This window comes from Euphorbia lathyris, chromosome 7 (assembly GCF_963576675.1).
Source record: "Euphorbia lathyris chromosome 7, ddEupLath1.1, whole genome shotgun sequence".
Lineage (NCBI taxonomy): Eukaryota > Viridiplantae > Streptophyta > Magnoliopsida > Malpighiales > Euphorbiaceae > Euphorbia > Euphorbia lathyris.
This window is the reverse complement of record NC_088916.1, coordinates 76,492,523-76,511,414: the sequence shown is the minus strand read 5'-3', so window position 1 is coordinate 76,511,414 and position 18,892 is coordinate 76,492,523. Positions and strand designations below refer to the sequence as shown.

General features: G+C 33.6%; 2 protein-coding genes across 2 annotated transcripts; both read right to left on the bottom strand.

Annotated features, from left to right (window-relative positions):
* Window positions 1-7,334: 7,334 nt before the first annotated feature.
* On the bottom strand, window positions 7,335-11,562 carry LOC136200582 (uncharacterized). The gene is made up of 6 exons (XM_065990956.1): window positions 11,184-11,562; window positions 9,493-9,610; window positions 9,173-9,384; window positions 9,061-9,088; window positions 8,255-8,363; window positions 7,335-7,608 (listed from the first exon to the last, which is right to left on the bottom strand). Exons 1-6 carry the CDS (start codon window positions 11,454-11,456, stop codon window positions 7,527-7,529), a joined length of 822 nt encoding a protein of 273 aa, XP_065847028.1. The 5' UTR covers window positions 11,457-11,562; the 3' UTR covers window positions 7,335-7,526.
* Window positions 11,563-14,899: 3,337 nt separating this feature from the next.
* LOC136235383 (receptor like protein 27-like) lies at window positions 14,900-18,673 on the bottom strand. Its single transcript, XM_066025031.1, has one exon. It carries the CDS (start codon window positions 18,423-18,425, stop codon window positions 15,030-15,032), a length of 3,396 nt encoding a protein of 1,131 aa, XP_065881103.1. The 5' UTR covers window positions 18,426-18,673; the 3' UTR covers window positions 14,900-15,029.
* Between the last annotated feature and the right edge of the window lie 219 nt (window positions 18,674-18,892).

Below are 18,892 nucleotides of genomic sequence, written 5' to 3'. Positions count from 1 at the left end.
AGCAAGTCAACATAATCATGTATTTTTTCTTCACTTGGTTTTTAATAATACAAAAATTAACAAGTCAAGTCAAGTCAAGTCAACGTTTTATTTATAAAATTTTGAATTTTTATTTGATCCAAAACTTTTGGACCGCTCATTTAGTTGACTAAATCCATAATGGAGTCTTCGGCATTCTAAGACACGTATGTATATTTTTCAAGCCCCGTCTTCACAATTTAGGACCATAGATAAAATAAGTAGTAAGAAGCTCTTTAATATAAAATTTATAATTTAAAGTTTCCGTAGAAAATATAGAAAATAACTACATTTTCTTTTATAAACATGTTCCGTAGGAATCTCCTATGAAGTCTTCTACATAACGTAAAATGTTATAGGAGATTTTTTTTAGATTTATTGTTATTATTGATATTGTTTTTGTTGTTTTTTATTACTACATTCGTCCCATAATATAAAAGCATCTCCAATGAGATATGATAAACCACTCAATATACTCCATTGTATCATACTCTCCCATTCAAGATAGTATGATAAAAAGTAATCATTATCAACCACTCAATATTTATTGAGCTTTTGCTTATTTTTATATATATATTTTTTATTTTTAAAATAATATGATTGGTTTAATTAATTGGTGGATCAATTATGATTAGTTTAATTAATTGGTGGAGCCTTTATGATTGGTGGGTCCATTATGATTGAGTGGTTATAGAGTTTAACCATTGGAGTTGCATAGTTTAATAAAATGAAATTTATTAAATTGATGATGTGGCATGTACATTGAGTGGTAGTGAGTATAAACCATTGTGGATGCTCTAAGTCATTCTAGAGATTTTTACACAAATCGAGAATTACAATTAATATAGAGCCTAATTAATAAATTTTACATTGGCTAACTTAAAAAAAAAAAAATCACTCCCATGTAATGGTTAGCAATATAGTATTGGAATGTTAAAAACACATAGATCAAGACAAAAATTTAATGCTTGGACATAAAAACTAAACTAAAAATTTTTAGAAAACCAAAACGACTTATATAATGGAGTGGAGGGAGTGTTAAATTTTAAATTGATTTTTATTCATATCATTGCATAAATTAATTTTTAGTTTTCAAATTTAATCAAATTAAGATAATGAAATGAAACTTCTTTTAAAATGAGGTAATAAAATGAAACTTGTCTTCTTACCCTTAACTACCCATATCATTTATATATTAAAAATATATTAAAGATTACTGGAAACGAACTCATGCCCTCTTTAGTTGAAGAACAAGATAATATCATTATGCTACTTTGAATTTATTTATTATACTTAAAACATAACCAATTTCTTTACTCTAAATATTTTTTTGGGCCCCTCTCCCGACCCTGGCCTCTAGGCCGGTGCACCCCAAGCCTAAACTCAAGACCAATCCTGATATTTTTCTTTCCACCAATCATATCCATGCAATAGTATTTAAAACGATTTTCATTCTGTAAAATTTCTTATACTTATGCAATTTCAAAAGTGTTAAAATAAATATCAAAATATACTTTATATGTTTTATATTACTCCCTCCGTCCCACGTGTAAAAGTGTCTGCAAACTGAACAAGAAAAAATAGTTAGTTTTATTGAAATAATATACATCGTTCTATTTTCACTAATTTACTCTTTTCTTATAACTACAAATACTCATATATTAATAACACATGGTCAATCCCAATATATAAACCTTATTTCTATAAAAAAAAAAATGCTCGAATAGAATTTTTGTACGCATTAAGAAAGAAAATATGATTAAATAAAGGGCAAATTAAAAAAAAACTCATGTAGTTTGTTTATATAAAAAAAAAGGACCGTGTTATACGCCATTACACGAATTAAGGAAAATGACTTAACACCATTAGATTTGACGACGTGGCAAAGGGTAAAACGGAAAAACCTAATTTTTTATTTTTCTCTCTCTCTCTCCCTTCTTCTTCTTCTTCTATTTTTTTTTTAATTTTGATTCCAGAAAATCTGAAAATTTTCAGAAGTCTGGATATTTCCAAACGTTTGAAATTCAGACGTTCCTCCTGCTCCATCTAATGTCCAACCTATCTAACTCCGAGATCGTCGCTTCCAATTCGCTTACCTTTGCGTAGTCCGTAAATATTTCCGGCGATGAGAAAGACGCTTGGGTGTTCGATATCGATGAAACTCTGCTCTCCAATGGATTCGGGTAAGTGAAAGAAGAAGAAGAAGAAGAAGAGAGAAAGAAAAATAAAAAAATAAAAAAATTAGTTTTTCCCGTTTTACCTTTTGCCATGTCATCAAATCTAACGGTGTTAAGTCATTTTTCTTAATTCGTGTAACAGCGTATGACAGTCTTTTTTTTGTATAAACAAACCATATGGGGTTTTTTTTAAATCCATGAAACCACATATTTTTTTTTTAGAATTTACCCTTAAATAAATGTCGATAAAGTCAAGGTTAATATTAATGGTATTTAATTTCAATGTCTTGGAAATATAAATTTTCTTTTTTTTATGGAGGAAATGTATTTTCTAATATCAAAATAATTATTTATTTTATTCAGGGTCATTTACGTGAAAATCATAAATAATAATAATAATATTATTATTATTTTATCAATTTTGATAATTTAATTATTAATATATCAAAAGTGTTCATTTTTATTTTCTAAATGTCAGATTAATATTTTAAAAAAGTGAATTGGTGAATGGGTTGTGGAAGTTTACTTCCTTTAATTCTCAATGTTTTTTAATATGATATAGTTGAAATTAGTAAATGACAAAACTGTATATAATTTTTAAAAGTTGAATTTCTTTGTAAATCTCCCTTTTATTTAAGCTTCATAATTAAGGATATAATAGTAAATTAATAAATTAAAGTTAGTTATATATCTATAAAATTTTATAGGATATCAAAAAGATAAATTTGTAGAGTATTATTTTTTTGAAAGGGCATGTTCTATACTATTATTTATCACATTACACAAAATTACATATATTAAGGATATAATTAATTTGTTATAAATTTATACAAAATACACTACAATACTCTTTCCATTTAATAATTGTCACGTTTTTTAATTTTTTTCTTATTTCATATTATTTATCACTTTTAGTTTCTAAGACACATTTTTTTTTTTATTTTACCATTATTAATGAGTTTAATATTATCATTTTTCTTATTTTATCATTTTAAGTTCTCAATGTATTAAAAGTGATTCAATTTATATAAATAACACAAAAATGAAGACTATTAATAAAGAGAAACAAATGATATTTTAATCTATATTCCATAAATTTAATGCAAATCAATATTTTTTTTTAATATGTGTGATTTATTCAAATATGATAATTATTTTAAAATGGACTGAGTATTATTTATCTCTTTTATTAATAATTTCATTTTCCATAATATTTATTACACAATTTTTCATATCTTGAAAACTTAAAATAACAAAAAAAAATAATGTTTTTTTTTTGTTTTGAAAAGGAAAACACAATTAATGTTATATTCATTAATAAATGTGTTTTGTAAATAAAAAAAAAATGTTCATTTCATTCTCATTTTTCACATAAATATTTGGGAGGTCTACCGGATCCGTTAAATACCTTTTCTAAACACATGACATATTCCGTGATATGCGTCTGCTAATTTAATGGCTTCTTTCAGTGCAACTAATCAGGTTGCTCACGAGCTCTCTTATATGTCGCTGCTATAACCAAATTCACTTGAGACTTCCTATACAGATAAGGTTTGAATAGGTTGAGGACTTATCAAGTCCGTTAATTAATTTTGTACATATGTCAATTTAATGTCTCTTACTAGTGCAACGAATTGGATTGATCACGTGTTTTCTCATACATTGTTGGTATAACTGAAGGTGTTTGGAACTTCCTCATATGCGGATAAAGGTTGACTCGAATGTTTTCCTTTTATTTATTGATGTCATAAGCAATTATATGTGTTATTTATATTTTTTATTCATACAAACAAATCAAATACTTTTACTGCCATGATTGTTAAGTCCAATGAATATGTTTGTATAATGTTGCATAAAAAGTTATCGCATAAAATTTTGTTTTCTGCATACATTGGAAAATGTATTTATTTTATGGCCAATTTTAGGTTTAATTAACGCATTATATATGCGTTAAACATTAACCCTCACCAAACAATACCAATACCTCAAAACTATATATGCGTTAAACATTAACCCTCACCAAACAATACCAATACCTCAAAACTAAAAAGTTGAAGAATTTAAATTGTATAAAATATCTGGGTAAATTACACTCATGGTCATTGAACTTTACCCATTTTAACATTGTGACCACCGAACTTTAATTCTTAATGGTATCCACTGAACTTTACATTTTTTAACACCGGTGACCACTCAACGCCTCAAAACGACCGTTGACGGTCTCAAAAGAAAAAAGATTCGAAGAGTTAATGATATGCGAAGGAAAATTTCCATTTTGAGGTCATTTAGGTGTTGTTTGGTTAGAAGAGTGAGTGAATTTTTTAGAAAAAAAAAAGGTCAAAAAATGATATCTTGCCTCCCAGTGTCCCTTGTGCGAGGCTAGCGTAAAAACAACCGACCATCTAATGGTAAGCTGCCCGTTTACCAAACAGCTATGGATTGCAATCTCTACCCTCTTTGGGAGGAGAATGCCAGCATCAGATAACTTACATGTATTACTAAAATCGGCTTCGCAATTACCTTTCAGCCCGCAACTTGCTGCCCTGTGGCAGAGCGCCGTAGTACATGTGGCCCTGCGTAGGCTGTGGCCTCTTATCAGGCAAGCTAACATGCTACATACTAGCACGGTTTGGAATTCTATCGTAGAAAGAAACATTCTGGCGGCTCTGCACATTCAACCGCGCCCTCCCTGAGCTCCACGAATTATCCCTGTCAACTGGCAGAAGCCGCCATGCGGCTGGGTCAAAGAAAACACAGACGCTTCAGTGACTTCTGGCTCTGCCGGGTGCGGAGGGGTCTTCAGAGACAGCAAAGGATTATTCCTTGGGGCATTCTCCTTATCAGAGGAGTTATCTCATTCGTTCATAGCCGAATTAAAAGCGGCGATAACAGCAGTTAATAATATCCGGTCGTGGATTCAGCGGTCCATAGAGGGTGCCAGCCTAGCTGGGATGTTCTGCCCCGTAGTTCCCCCTCCTCATTTTCAATAAAAAAAGCTCCAAAAAGTGTAATTTTGAAAAATAAAAAATAGTTTCATGGTAATTGTCGTTCTGAACAACTTTAATTCTTGAATGTTTTCATTTTGAGGTCGTTAACAATCATTTTAAGGAGTTAGTTAAAGTTGAGTGACGACCGTTAAGAATTGAAGTTTAGTGACCATAATATTGTAATTTACTCTAAAATATCATTAAATTCTTTCATTTTGAGGTCATTAACATCCAAATTTGGCAATCCCAAAAAACCACCGATTTGTAAATGTTGACAAACACATTCTTGGTCTCGAGGACAATAAAACCCACAGTCATTCAGTATACCACAGGTTTTATTTGGAATTAACTTGGGAAAATTACAAAATTGGATAAAATGGGAGACTCATTTACATATTTAGACCACTTACTCAATCTATTATATATCTAGACTATATTATTATGACCTTTCCAAAATACCCCTGACCTTTCATCTTCCTCCCTTCCTTTATATTGAACTTATCACCAACCATTTCTTCATCACCATGTCTGTCTCTTCTTCCTCTTTTTATGTCTTGATTCTTCATCGCCCTGTTTCTAGAAAATTAAGTCATGGTTCTTCATCTTCCTGTTTCTTTTCGTCTCTTGGTTTCTTTCTTCTTGTGCGAATCGAAGGCATGGTTATTCGACGTTATTCTGCGTGTTTTTCTGCATTTATCATATGGTTATTGTCGATTTCAATGGTAAAAGGCAGAAATAATGTAAGTATCTACTGTTTAATCTTTATCTTTTTCTAGAAAATCGCTTCACGAAATGAGTTTTGCGAAGTCTGCAAGGAAAAAATAAGCTGAAAATGATGTTTTGATTTCGCAGAAAACGATTATACGAAGTCTGCGAAGAAAAAATCATCAAGTGTATCATGATTTTTTCTCTTCGCATACTTCGCATAATCGTTTTCTGCAAAGTAAAATCGTCCGTCTAGGTTAATTTTCTCTTCGCAGACTTCGCATAATCATTTTTTACGATTTCTTGTTAAATTTCTCTTCCTAAGCTTGTTAACACGACTTAATTTTGTGAAGATGGTTGAATACAAAACATCAAATTCAAGTACCCATTTAGCTTGAATACAAGAGCAACAATCACAGCGAGTGGAGGTTGGAATGGTGAACCTGCCGATTTTTCTTGGATTCTTTCTTGAAAAGAAAAATCACCATTATCATCTTAAAGGTCATTGATTCTGTATGACGCCACCGATTTTCTTGATTCTGTAAAGCCTAAAAGCAAATTCCTGGGGTTTAGGGTTTGAATTATTGTTGCAATCTTGTTGTAAATTTTGATAATATTATGATTTTAATGTTAGAATTATTGTTGCAATCTTGTTGTAAATTTTGATAATGTTACTATTTTAATGTTAGAATGATGGTTGCAATCTTATTGTTATGATTTGAATGATATATACTACTTTGCATATTTTGTAATTTTCGAAGGTTGCGAAGATAATACTGCTCAAGAAGACGATTTTTACTTCGCATATTGCGAAATGTGTGAATTAAATTTCATATTCTTAAGCAATATTATATTCACATACTTCGCAAATTAGACCAGCATTGCTATATGGTACGGAGTGTTGAGCAGTGAAACACTGTCATATTCATAAGATGTCGGTGGCGGAGATGCGTATAGTGAGATAGATGTGTGGTCATACGAGAAAGGATCGGGTGAGTAATGAAATAATTAGGACAAAAGTAGAAGTTACAACTATTGAGAATAAAATGAGGGAAAACCGACTAAGATGGGTTGGTCATGTAAGACGAAGAGTGCTTGATGCGCCGGTTAGGAGGACTGAAGAGTGGCAAAGGGATGTAGTGGTGAAAGATAGAGAAAGATCTAAGCAAACTTGGAGGAGGGTGATCGAGAGTGATATGAGTTTATTTGGGATTGAGGAAAATATGGCAGTGGATAAGACAGAGTGGAGGGAGAGAATTTGTGTCACTGACACGACTTGATGTCACGGTTTTATATGATGGTTCATGGTAGCCGCCCTGAATTATTTCGAGACTAAAGCTTTGTTGTTGTTGTTCTCTAAAATTAATTAATATGAAATAGATGAAAATGATATTCACTACAAATTATGCAATACCAGAAATTGAATTTCCAAATGATTGATCAGGAATAATAAATAAATCAATCCATTTAAAAACAGAAGTGGATATTTACAAATATTTACAGTACAAGCATACTTCTAATTTGCACACATGAAGAATAGAAGCAAGTCCAACACAATTCACACAATTCTGAGCACAAATCTGCAATTCCTTTTGTTCATCACAATAGAGCTTATATTACTATTACTGATTTCTACAATTCATAGTGCCCTTAAAATGGCTTTGCTGGTTTTGTGGACTCCTTTTGCAGCAAGTTTCACCACGGCTCGACTACGGTACAACCTGCAACCAAAGCCGAAGGCACCGAAATGATTGAATTTCATTGAATAAGACCATTTAAGAATGTAGGGTAATGTTACAGAAACCAAACTAGTCCCAAAATTAATGCATCAACGAATCTTTCAGGCTACGTTACATGGAAATTAAAACGGAAACAGATACATAAAAGGAAACGGGATATAGGAAACGGAAACATGTAAATTAAATAATAAAAATTATGGTGGATATATCTATACATTTTTTAAAACAGTAAGAATATATGTCTCACTTTTATATATACCTACATTAAAAGAAATTACATAGAAGTCGCATAATATAGGGAAAAAAAAAACATTTTCTTTTTCATTTTGAAAGCTTGTAGAAAGTAAACTAGAAAATAATAGGAATTTACTGAACATGTGATTAGCATTGATCCATTTATGAAAACATATTGAATCCTCAGGAAACGAGTTTCCAATTTATTTTTTAAATTAGGATCACGTTTCAAACAAGTTTCCATAGAGTTCCGGTTTTGGAAACGCTTGAAATTCACAGTTTTCGTGCAACATAGCTTCCATCATTTGCTTAGGTGGAATCTTCCAAGAGTAAAATTGAAACGAATTCTCAAAATGATTAAAGATATCGAAAATAACAAAAATATAATACGCACCCCCAAAGCGCGAGTCCCCAGGTAGCAAGGGCATAAAAAAGTTGTCCTGCATGCCAGATATCTAAAGCCTTCTCCCATTTGCTCATTCCAGCCAATGCTTTTGCCAGAGCTGCAAATTACCACCACGAGAAACAACAATAAATTACACGCACAGTTATTAAAGGCGCAAGACAGCAGTAAGGCACAAAGCCTAGGCACGCGCCTGAGCGACACAAGGCGGACTATAAAAAAATAATATATAAAATCATAAATAACAACAATTAACATTTCTAAAATACAATAAATAGTCAAATACTAAATAATTTCCAACTGTTGGAATTCTTTCTCGGACACTATAAGGTGGCGCTTTAGCTTTCTTCTTTGGCCTATGCCTAGAACTTGAAGTAGAGGTATTCATGATATTTTTTTCCTAATCTAGTAAATGATAAGCACTTTCTTCAACTGTAGATGATATAGATAGGGAAGGATTGAGATCGAAATAGCCACTTCTTAACTTGAAACCCTAAAAAAAACTGTCCGGCTTATAAAATTGAGCCTAGGCGTGCCTCTTGAACAGAGCCTAGCGCCTTTTGTGCCTGAGGCGCGCCTTAGATAACTATGCTTGTAAAGTTGAGTTCAAGAAACTATTTTTCATGTGGGATAGGTGCAAGTGCAACTACCCGAGGAGAGTAACTGATTTGTAACACAGCAAATTTCAAGTCAAACAAGGGTTGCTCGTTTCTAATGATAATACCTATGGGGAAAAAGGGGGGTTTATGGAATAAAACATGAAAAATTCATATGAATAAATTGAACTGGAAACTTACTCTCCTGTAAGGCCTCTGGCGTCAAGTTCTGCAATTTCAAGGTAGGAGATCAGATGAGATAAGTGGTTCTAGGAAAACCATCATAATCCACATATCTTTACTAAGAATATACCTGAGCTTTTGGGTTTGATAAAATGCATTTAGCCATAAAGAAAGCAACCCCATCCACCACATGTTCCTCAGTAACAACTACATAATTTTCATCATCAATTCCACTCCGTTCTTCAACATTGTTCGGAACCATTTCTTCCGTGACCCATACCCACCAACTAGGTTCGTCATGGGAAACATTAACCAGAATTTCAGCACAACTCACATCATTCTCTGATAAAGAACCAAAACAAGGAAAAAAAATTGGATGGTTAAACCAAAAAACGGATACACTTGAAAACAAAAACAAAAGCACCATCCTTTTTTAGTGAAAAAAAAGACCTGTAGCCTCTTTGAAGGGGAATTCAATGCTTGTTTTGTTGGCTGATGCCAGTTGAAGGGCTTTAAGTCGAGCCAGGAAATTTTCAGAATCCACAGTTGCAACTAGGCGAGTGTATAGCTGTATCAAACATTTCCTAAATGTTAAATATTGATTCAAGAAAACTCCACACACAACATTCGAATAAACTAAGTGTCACCCATATTCCCACTTTCATTTGACATTCTGAGGTTATTGAGTGAGACATTACCCTTGACTCTCGGGATTTAAAAGAGAGCAACGTGAAACTCACAAAAATTTTAATCGATTGCATAAGAAAATTATCAGTTGACTTCCAAGGAATTTATCATCTACCGAAAATAGGTGCCACAATACAGAAATGCATTAGCTATTGTATTGGATATGCAACATTTCTACAACAAAAATGCTTTTTCTTTTTCTATCATAGAAAGGAAGGCATGACATTGGTAAATTAACAGATAAACATCTAACTATGCTACACTAAAAAGGGAAACATACGGAAACTGAAACGAAAACGGGGAAATGATAACTCTAAAGAATATAGGAAACGGAAAACGGGGAACATGTAAATAATAACAATATATGGATATATTAATAAATTTTTAAAATTATAAGAATGTATGTTCAATTTATTTTTTTACATATATACATAGAAAAATGCACATGCAAGTAGCCTAATATGTAAACAAAGGCCTAACTCACCCCAAAAGGTACCTTGAAGGGTTAGGATTGACTCACATATTTAAGGAGGCATATAGCTTCCTAATTTAGCAATGTGGGATGTTTAACATGCCCCCTCACATCCAATTCATTTGGTGCGTGACACTAATATCAGCGGGGGCCAACATTGAACCATGGCTCTAATACCATGAACAATAATTAGACGGAATGCTTTTCTATTAACCTTTGAAGGATATTTATACAGATTACAGAATCCTATATTAACCTTTGAAGGATATTTATCCAGATTACAGAACAGACTCCTATATATGGCAGGACAGCTATACAAGAGACTAAATAGGAAAAGTAACTAAACAAGAATTCTAACACCAACTAATAACTCATATGTCAACACAAATAGATGGAAAAAAGATATATATATATATTCTTTTCATTTGGAAAGTTTGTAGGAGATAATCTACAAAATGTTAGAGATTTCTTGAGCATGTGATTAACATTGATTCAATTCTGGAAATGCATTACATAACTACATTACATTCTAGATACATTGCATACTAGAAAACGAGTTTTGAAATTTTAAGAAATTAGGTTCCAATTTTTTAAAATTAGAAAAACCCCACCGGAACATTTCATAAGTTTTTAAGAGTTATGGTTTCTGAAACAGACATAAAACGCTTTAAACTCAAAGTTTCCTAGCAACATAGAAAGGAAGGCATAACATTGATAAATTAACAGAGAAACATCAAATAAGCCGAGTCCAGTACAATCATATATATGATTGATAAACACAGAGAAGGCCTTAATTCCTCTTTCAATTCCCCAAAATTAAAGACTCCTACATGGAAAAAGCTTCAATTTCAATTCAATTCAATTCCTAAATGCAAGCATGGCTGGTATCATCGGAGTACCTTACAGCCAAAAAGGTAGCACAAATTTGATCAACATAAGACAGCAAAAAAGTATAAGCATAAGCAAAATTGGTGAAACGTACATCAGGTGGGCAATCGTTCATTAAGCAAGGGGATTCCGATAAATTTTGAAGAAGTTTCAAATTCTGCTGGAGTTGGTTCTTCAAACGTTGATTCTCGGATCTTAAAGACTCCAATTCTTCGTCTACTGAAAGATGATTGGTGTGTTCATCGTGATTTACGTGGTGGTAATTGAGATGAGGATGATGGTGGTGGGTAAATTCCATGGCTTTCCATGCCACGTCGGCCACCTCGATGACCGTCTTCGCCGCCTCTACAGCGCCGTGGGCTTTCATCGCTCCTCCGATTGTACAAGTAAGTTATCTGAAATCCCTAAAATGAAGCTCGTTTATGCTGTGTTGCCGTGTTCGAAATTTGGTTGTGGCTTTTTGTCAGAAGCTCTATTATCATAAAGTGGAAAACCTCTTTTATTTTGCCAAAAAAAGACACGTGGCAATTTCAATTATTGGCCCGGCGAGTTGGAGACTCCGCCACTAAGTTAATGGTCTATTTAGCTGGGAGTTAAATGCGCCATTCAAAATGATCATTCAACTTAATTTATTTCAATAAAATCATTTAAATTAGAGTTTTATCAATTAAATCACTCTAGCAATTTCAATAATTAAAAAACATTAGAATGTCAACATATGCAACACGTTAGCATGAATCACCGAAAAGACACATGATATCCACGTGAAATTGAGTGATCGTTTTGAGACAATCATATAAGTTCAATGCATTTAACTCATTTAGTTCGGTTGTTAACTAATACCGGTATTTGATAAATTTGTAATAAACCATTGCTTTCAAGTATGTAAAATATTTAATATAAATATATTTTAATTCTTTAAATTTTATAATTTGAAGTTATCAATGGTTAAAATTGACAGTGTCAGTCTAAAGAGACTTTCTCTCTCTCTTATGCACCCCTCTCTCTTCTTTCTATTGGAGTTTCGTTCTTAGTTCGTGAATTAAAAGTGATTATTCCTTTGGTGTGGTAACCTCCTAGATCGGTGATAAATAGCCAAAGTCAATTACTTCCGCTGTTATTCAATGGATCTGTGGTACAAGAAGTAAGCATAAATCTGTTGATTTACTTATTGATTAGATCTGAATTCATTATACGTCCTTTAGAGATTAGAGAAATCTAGATTTCTCCATTAATAAAATTTCATGGTTCCGTGTAATTAATTTGTAGAGGTTTTACTATAATATCATTTCCTAATAGTATTACAATTCAACTAATAAATTATTCACGAATAGTTTCTAAAAAAAAAAATATTCACGAATAATAAATTACTAATAATAAACTAAATAAATATTCTTAAATATTTATAAATTTAACATGATAATATCCAATAATTTCAAAAAAGAAAACAGCTAATTAATAATATTTTTATATGATAATAATGACATCGTATTATTAAACCTTTAAAAAAATAAAAAGTTCGTTTTGTATCATGGTTAAACAAAAGCTCTCCATATCTTAATTGTATATAACCGTAAACTGCTTGCAAGCCACTACATACACTAATATTAACCGATCAAATTTACCTGACTGTATAATAATAAGTTGCCTTAAAAACTCCACTTTGAAAATTTTCAAACCACTGATGGATTCAGTAACAGTCCTATTTAAGTATAAGTTTTCTTGCATTTTTAAAACAATTTTTTATACACTTATATTATTTAAGATTTTTCTAAAAGCATTTGCAAACAATAGTTTTCATTGCTCAACATATCTTAAAATCCAGATAAACATGTGACTAGCGTTTATGGTTTCACATCATCTCATTTTACATTTTATTCCATTTTGTAAATTTAAATTTCTTTCTCAAGTTTTGCACTTTTACTAACTTTTGAGAAAAAAAAGAGGAATACACAAAACTCGAATATTTTTACAGTAACATACTACAAGTAATTAAAAGATTAATGTACACATACAAATATCTTTTATTAATTAAAACTTATCTCGATTGATTCAAATTTCACTAAAATTGCTCCAAATTTTTTCTAGAATTTAATAAAAAAAATTCATAATTTTATGGAAATTTGAAAACAGAATCTAGTATTTTTAAATAATTTTTTAAAATTAGAAAATACCAAATTAAATATTATTTTTATAAAAAAATTAAATAAAAATTACAAGAAAATGTGAAAATTTGTAAAAATAAGATTGCCAAGATTCAAAAATTAAATAAAAAATACAAGAAAAAAGGAAAAATTGTAAAAATAAGATTTCCAAAATTTGATAGAAAAATCCCCACGCGGTCATGTGCGCCACATGGCTTTATCTGGTCGGGAAGGTAATTGACGTGCTGCACAATGGACAAATCATTTCGTGACACATGACACTCACGCGTTAGACCACAATATAGTGTGTGGCGCACGTTGGCAGCATCTGTAGGCCACACACCATCTTCCCTTGCTCCATTGGTCCTGGACAAAAAAATTGATCTAGAATTTTTAGGGTCTCCGGCTACGTTGGTAAAGTCTGTTTGTCCATACGACATGCAGAAGATGGGGTTTGAGGTACACATACCCTCTATCGAGACTGAATCTCATTGCAAATTCGAAATAGAAAACCCTTAATCGCAAAAGACAGTCTATTTTGGCGATTTCAAACTTGTATTTTCACGAAAAAAAGTCTCAATAATATGAATCTAATTCCAGAAATCTGGAGCACATTTCTGTTCTTGTTCTTTCCTTCCTCTATAGCTTTCTTCTGTAACATTGATTTTCACCTGAATTTTTCTTTTCAAATGTTCCAGTGTATTGTTACCCAACTCTCTTCTTCTTCTTAAATTTTTGAAATTCTTCAACGACTAAGCTATGTTGCACGGACACGGAAACGGAAACCGATACGGAAAACGTTATTTCTAAAACATAATCCTCATAAATAGCCTACAAACGAAAATAGATACGGACACGAAATGGACACGAACACAAAACGTGGAAACGCTACTAACTAAAGTGTCTGCGCAACATAGATGGAGATGATTGCTAATGCTCTAACAGTACTGTCTGTTACTGTTTCGCAGCCAGGGGAATTAGCAAGAAATATAAGAAATGCCTGAACTACTCATTTATGCATATGCAGTTTCACATTGGACAAAACAAAATTTTACTTAACTATAATTTGCTTAAATACTATCTTTCTGAGAATTTGATCTTTCTTGGGTGAAAAAACTAAACTACAGGTTTTTTTTTTAAGAAAAAAAAACTACAAATACCTCTTATCACGCCAGCAATCCAACGGTAAAAAAAAAAGGGCGGCCCGGTCGCACTACGCGTCCCCGCTGAGCGAGGGTCCGGGGAGGGGTCCCACCACAAGGGTGTACTGGGGGCAAGCCTTCCCCTGCCAATTTATTTGGCAAGAGGCCGCTCCTAAGACTCGAACCCATGACCTCTTGGTCACACGACAACAACGTTTACCGTTGCGCCAAGGCTCGCCAGCAATCCAACGGTATCAGACCAAAATACACGATTTTGCTAAATGAGCAACTAAGCAAAAAACATCATGTAAACAAACAAATCGATAATTAGTAGACCGAAACGAGTAATATTTGTAGGTCCTTGATTAATATAAGAATTATAAAAATGAGTGAATTCATAAAATTAAAAGGAGTTGGGGAATTAGATTAAGGTTAGCAACAATGAATATGGATTGTGAAATAAGTGCAAATAATCTGAACCTTTCTGATAAAATTCCTGAACAAAAAGAACCTATAACCGTATATGCTGTGTTTATGTTCTCATCAACCCCACTCAAGGGTTGATGTGTTTTCTATTATTTACAAATTACAGAACAAGTATAAGAAAAATTTGTAAACAAAGATGATAATAGTAACATAAGAAACCTGCTTCGCCTACAACGAATCAGAGCATAAGAAACAGGAAGACGAAGACGATGATAATGTTCGTGGTGAGTGATAACAAGTACATTTGGTGTCATGAATCACTCGGTTCCTTGTCATATCTAATTTTGTGCAGAATACACAATACCTTCCTCCAATTCCATGTTCATATTCACCTTCATCAATGTCAGTTTCTGTGCTATCTTCTTCTAAATTATCTTCAGGTGAAACCCTTCTCCAATCATCACTTCTGTAGTATACCAGTCCGAAAATCGGAAGAATAACCATAAGAAGTTTGTCTATTCGATCATCATACCATTTATGTGCTTTCTTCCAGAAAAGTAATGGTGAAACAACAGCGGCTGCTCCAGCTCCAAACCCCAGGCTAGGAACTATGAACTCCCAATTGTATCCGTTTCTTTCGGGGGTATCAGATTGTCTATCCGGCGGCAATGTATCGACACTTGAGCATGATTTTGACAATGGATACCCACATAATGCTACGTTACCTTGGTATGAAATGTTTTCAAATGTTTTGAATTGATTTCCAGTTGGGATGCTTCCTACTAACTGATTGTAGGAGAGATCCAGGAATGAAAGAAATGTTAAGTCTACAAGCTCTGAAGGTATTGGTCCAGTTAACTGATTGTCTGAAATGTCTAAGGACTCGAGCTGTGACAAGTTGCTTAAAGATGGTGAAATTTGGCCTGTGAGAGCATTTCGAGACAAGTTGAGAACATAGAGAGCGCTGAATTTCGCTATGGTGCCCGGTATCGGGCCTTCAAAATTGTTGTTGGAGAAGTCAATGGATGTGAAGACCGTAAGGATCTTTACCAGCTGCATCTGGAGACCTTTGCTTGTAACAATTACTGAATCTTGATAATAAAGTCCACTGAGCTGTAGAAACTCGAGACCAAGCCGATGCAATTCATTTCCAGACCCCTTCATTGCCTCCCATGTATCTAAGCATTTATCTGGTAGACCACCACTGAAATTGTTGGATGCTAGGTCGACAATCTGAAGCCTAGGCCATGGACCATGGTTGATCGGGCACCCGATGTTGCCAAAAAATCTGTTTTTGCGAAGAACAAGGACTCTCAAATTGGTCATGTTCTTCAGAAGGCATGGGAAGCTATCCTTCATTCCGTTGTTACCAAGGTCTAAGACCTCGAGCATGGTGCAATTAGCTAGAGATCGTGGTAACTTCCCATCGATCTTATTTCCATTCACATCTAGAGTCTTTAAGCTACAGTTGCTCGGAAATTGATCAGGAATAGCACCGAAAAACCTGTTCCCCCGTAAATTTAGAACACCAAGAGTCTTGCTTATCCCAATTAAACAAGAAGGTATGCTGCCAGTCAAACTGTTGTCAGACAGATCGAGAACTTGAAGATAACTAGCATTGCAAAGTGATTCAGGAATAGGTCCAACAAGCTTATTCTTTGCAAGGGAAACGAAAATGGAGCCAAGCAGAGATCTACCAATGTCGGGTGAGATGAAAGAAGTAAAATTATTGTTCGAGTAATCAACAATGACAGCAAATGCTGGAGGAGTTGGAATACTCCCTTGAAGGGAGTTATGCTGCAGGTCCAAAATAGAAAGATTAGGAAAAGAAAGAGATTCATGTAGATTTACCAGCAAGTTCCATGAAAGATTCAGATAGAGGAGAGAGTTGAGTCCTCCAATCCATTGAGGTACTGTCCCATTTATTTGGTTCTTCGAAAGGTCTAAGTAGACTAGTTTCGATTGGTTTTTCAGATACGGGAACACCTTTAAACTGCAGTTTGCCAGCTTTATTGTGGAAAGCTGTGGAGAGTATGGTAATGCCGATGCCGAATTGCTACTACTTGCTTTCACTTCCAAGTTATTGAAAGAAAGATCAATTGTTGTCAGATTACTAAGCCTCAGTATCCAGTCTAGCTTAATTGTGCCATTCAACATGTTGGATGAAAGTAAGAGGACACTAAGTCTTGTGAGATTAAACAAAGATCTCGGAATAGGCCCTTCTAATCTGTTGCTACTCATATCCAGAGTATCCAAATCATAGAAAGATGCATCTGAAAAGTCGGGAATTTGACCCCCGAATTGATTAGATGACAGAAAGATCTTCTGCAGGGACGGGATTGCAAACAGAGATCGAGGGAGGCTTCCGCTGAGAAGATTATTTCTCAAGTCTAAATGCACGAGGCTTTCAAGGCCCTCAAAGTGCGCAGATTGTATCTCACCAGACAGGTTATTGTGAGAGAAATCAATGTACATGAGTTTCCTTGATCGGACAAGTGATGGAATCTGACCAGTGAAGTTGTTGAATGAGAAATCCAAGAAGGTAAGTTCAGTGAGGTCTACCATTGAAGACGGAATCACACTGAAGAAGTTGCAATACTCAAGCTCTATTCTTGTCAAATTCCCAAGCGCACCAATAGATTCAGGTAATCTACCCGAAAAATTTGTGTTACTTAGCACTAATGTCTTGAGAGAAGCGTTCTGAAATTCATCAGGCAATTGTCCTTGAAGTTCTTGGTTGAGTGATAAGACAATACTCTCTAGTGTTGATGCCTGCAATATCTTTTCAGGAAATGTTCCTTTCAAGTAACATGAACTGAGATGCAACACTCTCAAATTAGTGAAATCAGCGAAGAATTCCGGAACAGACTGAACAGAATCAGAAAAATTGTTACCGTCCAAATGGATTACTCTGAGAAACCGAAGATTTTTAAGAGAAGGATGAAACGGGCCAGAAAGAAAACAATTGGACATACTCAACACTTGCAGTTTTGGCAATGAAGAAGATAAAGCCTTACACCACTCATTCCCGGATGCAGATATATTGACACCATCAAGATACAGTTCTTCTAGCTTACTCAATTTTTTGACCAGTGTTGCAAAATTAGGGTTTTCAAGTTTCAATCTTCCAGAGAATAGAATACCAGACAACATAGACAAATCAAGGGTCACTAACTCAGTCATATACGAAATCTCCATAGGAATTTGTCCTACAAATCCAGCATTTGACAAATTTAAAGAAATCAAACTAGTTAGGTTTTCAAACCCGGTAGGCAGAGACGCGTTGAATTTGTTGTAAGACAAATCCAGATTCTGGAGATACTGAAACCTAAAGAGTTGACTCTTTTCAATTCCTCCCGAAATTGATTCGTTGCTCAAATTGAGACCAAGAACACGACCTAGACCAGTTTGATCGCAACTTACACCAGGCCAATTGCAGCAATCTAAGCTCGAATTCCATCGAACCAATTTTGTAGACTTTGAATGATTGTAGGAGAGTGTATTGTTTAATTGGAGCAACAACGATTGCTGATCGCTCTGGCATACGCCAGAAACCATCGCTGAATCGATGCTAAGAAGCACAACGGGAAGAAACCATACAAGGAGTGAAAATAAAATTCTCATTTGCAGAGAATTAAGAGAATTTGAATGAAGTGTAAAAATGGAGATTGAGATTACACAGATAAACAAGTATGTACATAACCTCTTTTTTCTATTATTTGATGGGAATAAGTGGTGGCGCACCGAAAAAGTTACGGGTTTTGACAATGGACGGCGACCGAAAGGGGGAAGGAGGAGGAGGAGGAGGAGCTAGCAAGACTTTGGATTTTGGAAGAAGGAATATGGAATGGTCAGCAATGTTTGGCATAATCATGTGTTTTCTTCACTCGGTATTTTATATAATAATAAAAAAACTAATAAGTCAACATATTATTTATAAACAAATTGATTTTTTTTTTTTTAACAATTTTTATTCTAAATTTTTTGCACCTCTTGTTTAGTTGGATAAACCCATAATTGGGGTTTTATTAGTGTTTTTAAGGATTTAGTAATATTATTATTTTCAAATTAAGTTCTTTTTTTTGAAACCA

Coding starts and splice junctions, on each gene's coding strand:
- LOC136200582 (XM_065990956.1), bottom strand. CDS start 11,456: ATGAAAGCCCACGGCGCTGTAGAGGCGGCGAAGACGGTCATCGAGGTG. Junction 9,385..9,492: donor CCCCTTCAAAGAGGCTACAG/GTCTTTTTTTTC, acceptor GTTCTTTATCAG/AGAATGATGTGAGTTGTGCT. Junction 7,609..8,254: donor TGGGGACTCGCGCTTTGGGG/GTGCGTATTATA, acceptor CTTTGGTTGCAG/GTTGTACCGTAGTCGAGCCG.
- LOC136235383 (XM_066025031.1), bottom strand. CDS start 18,425: ATGAGAATTTTATTTTCACTCCTTGTATGGTTTCTTCCCGTTGTGCTT.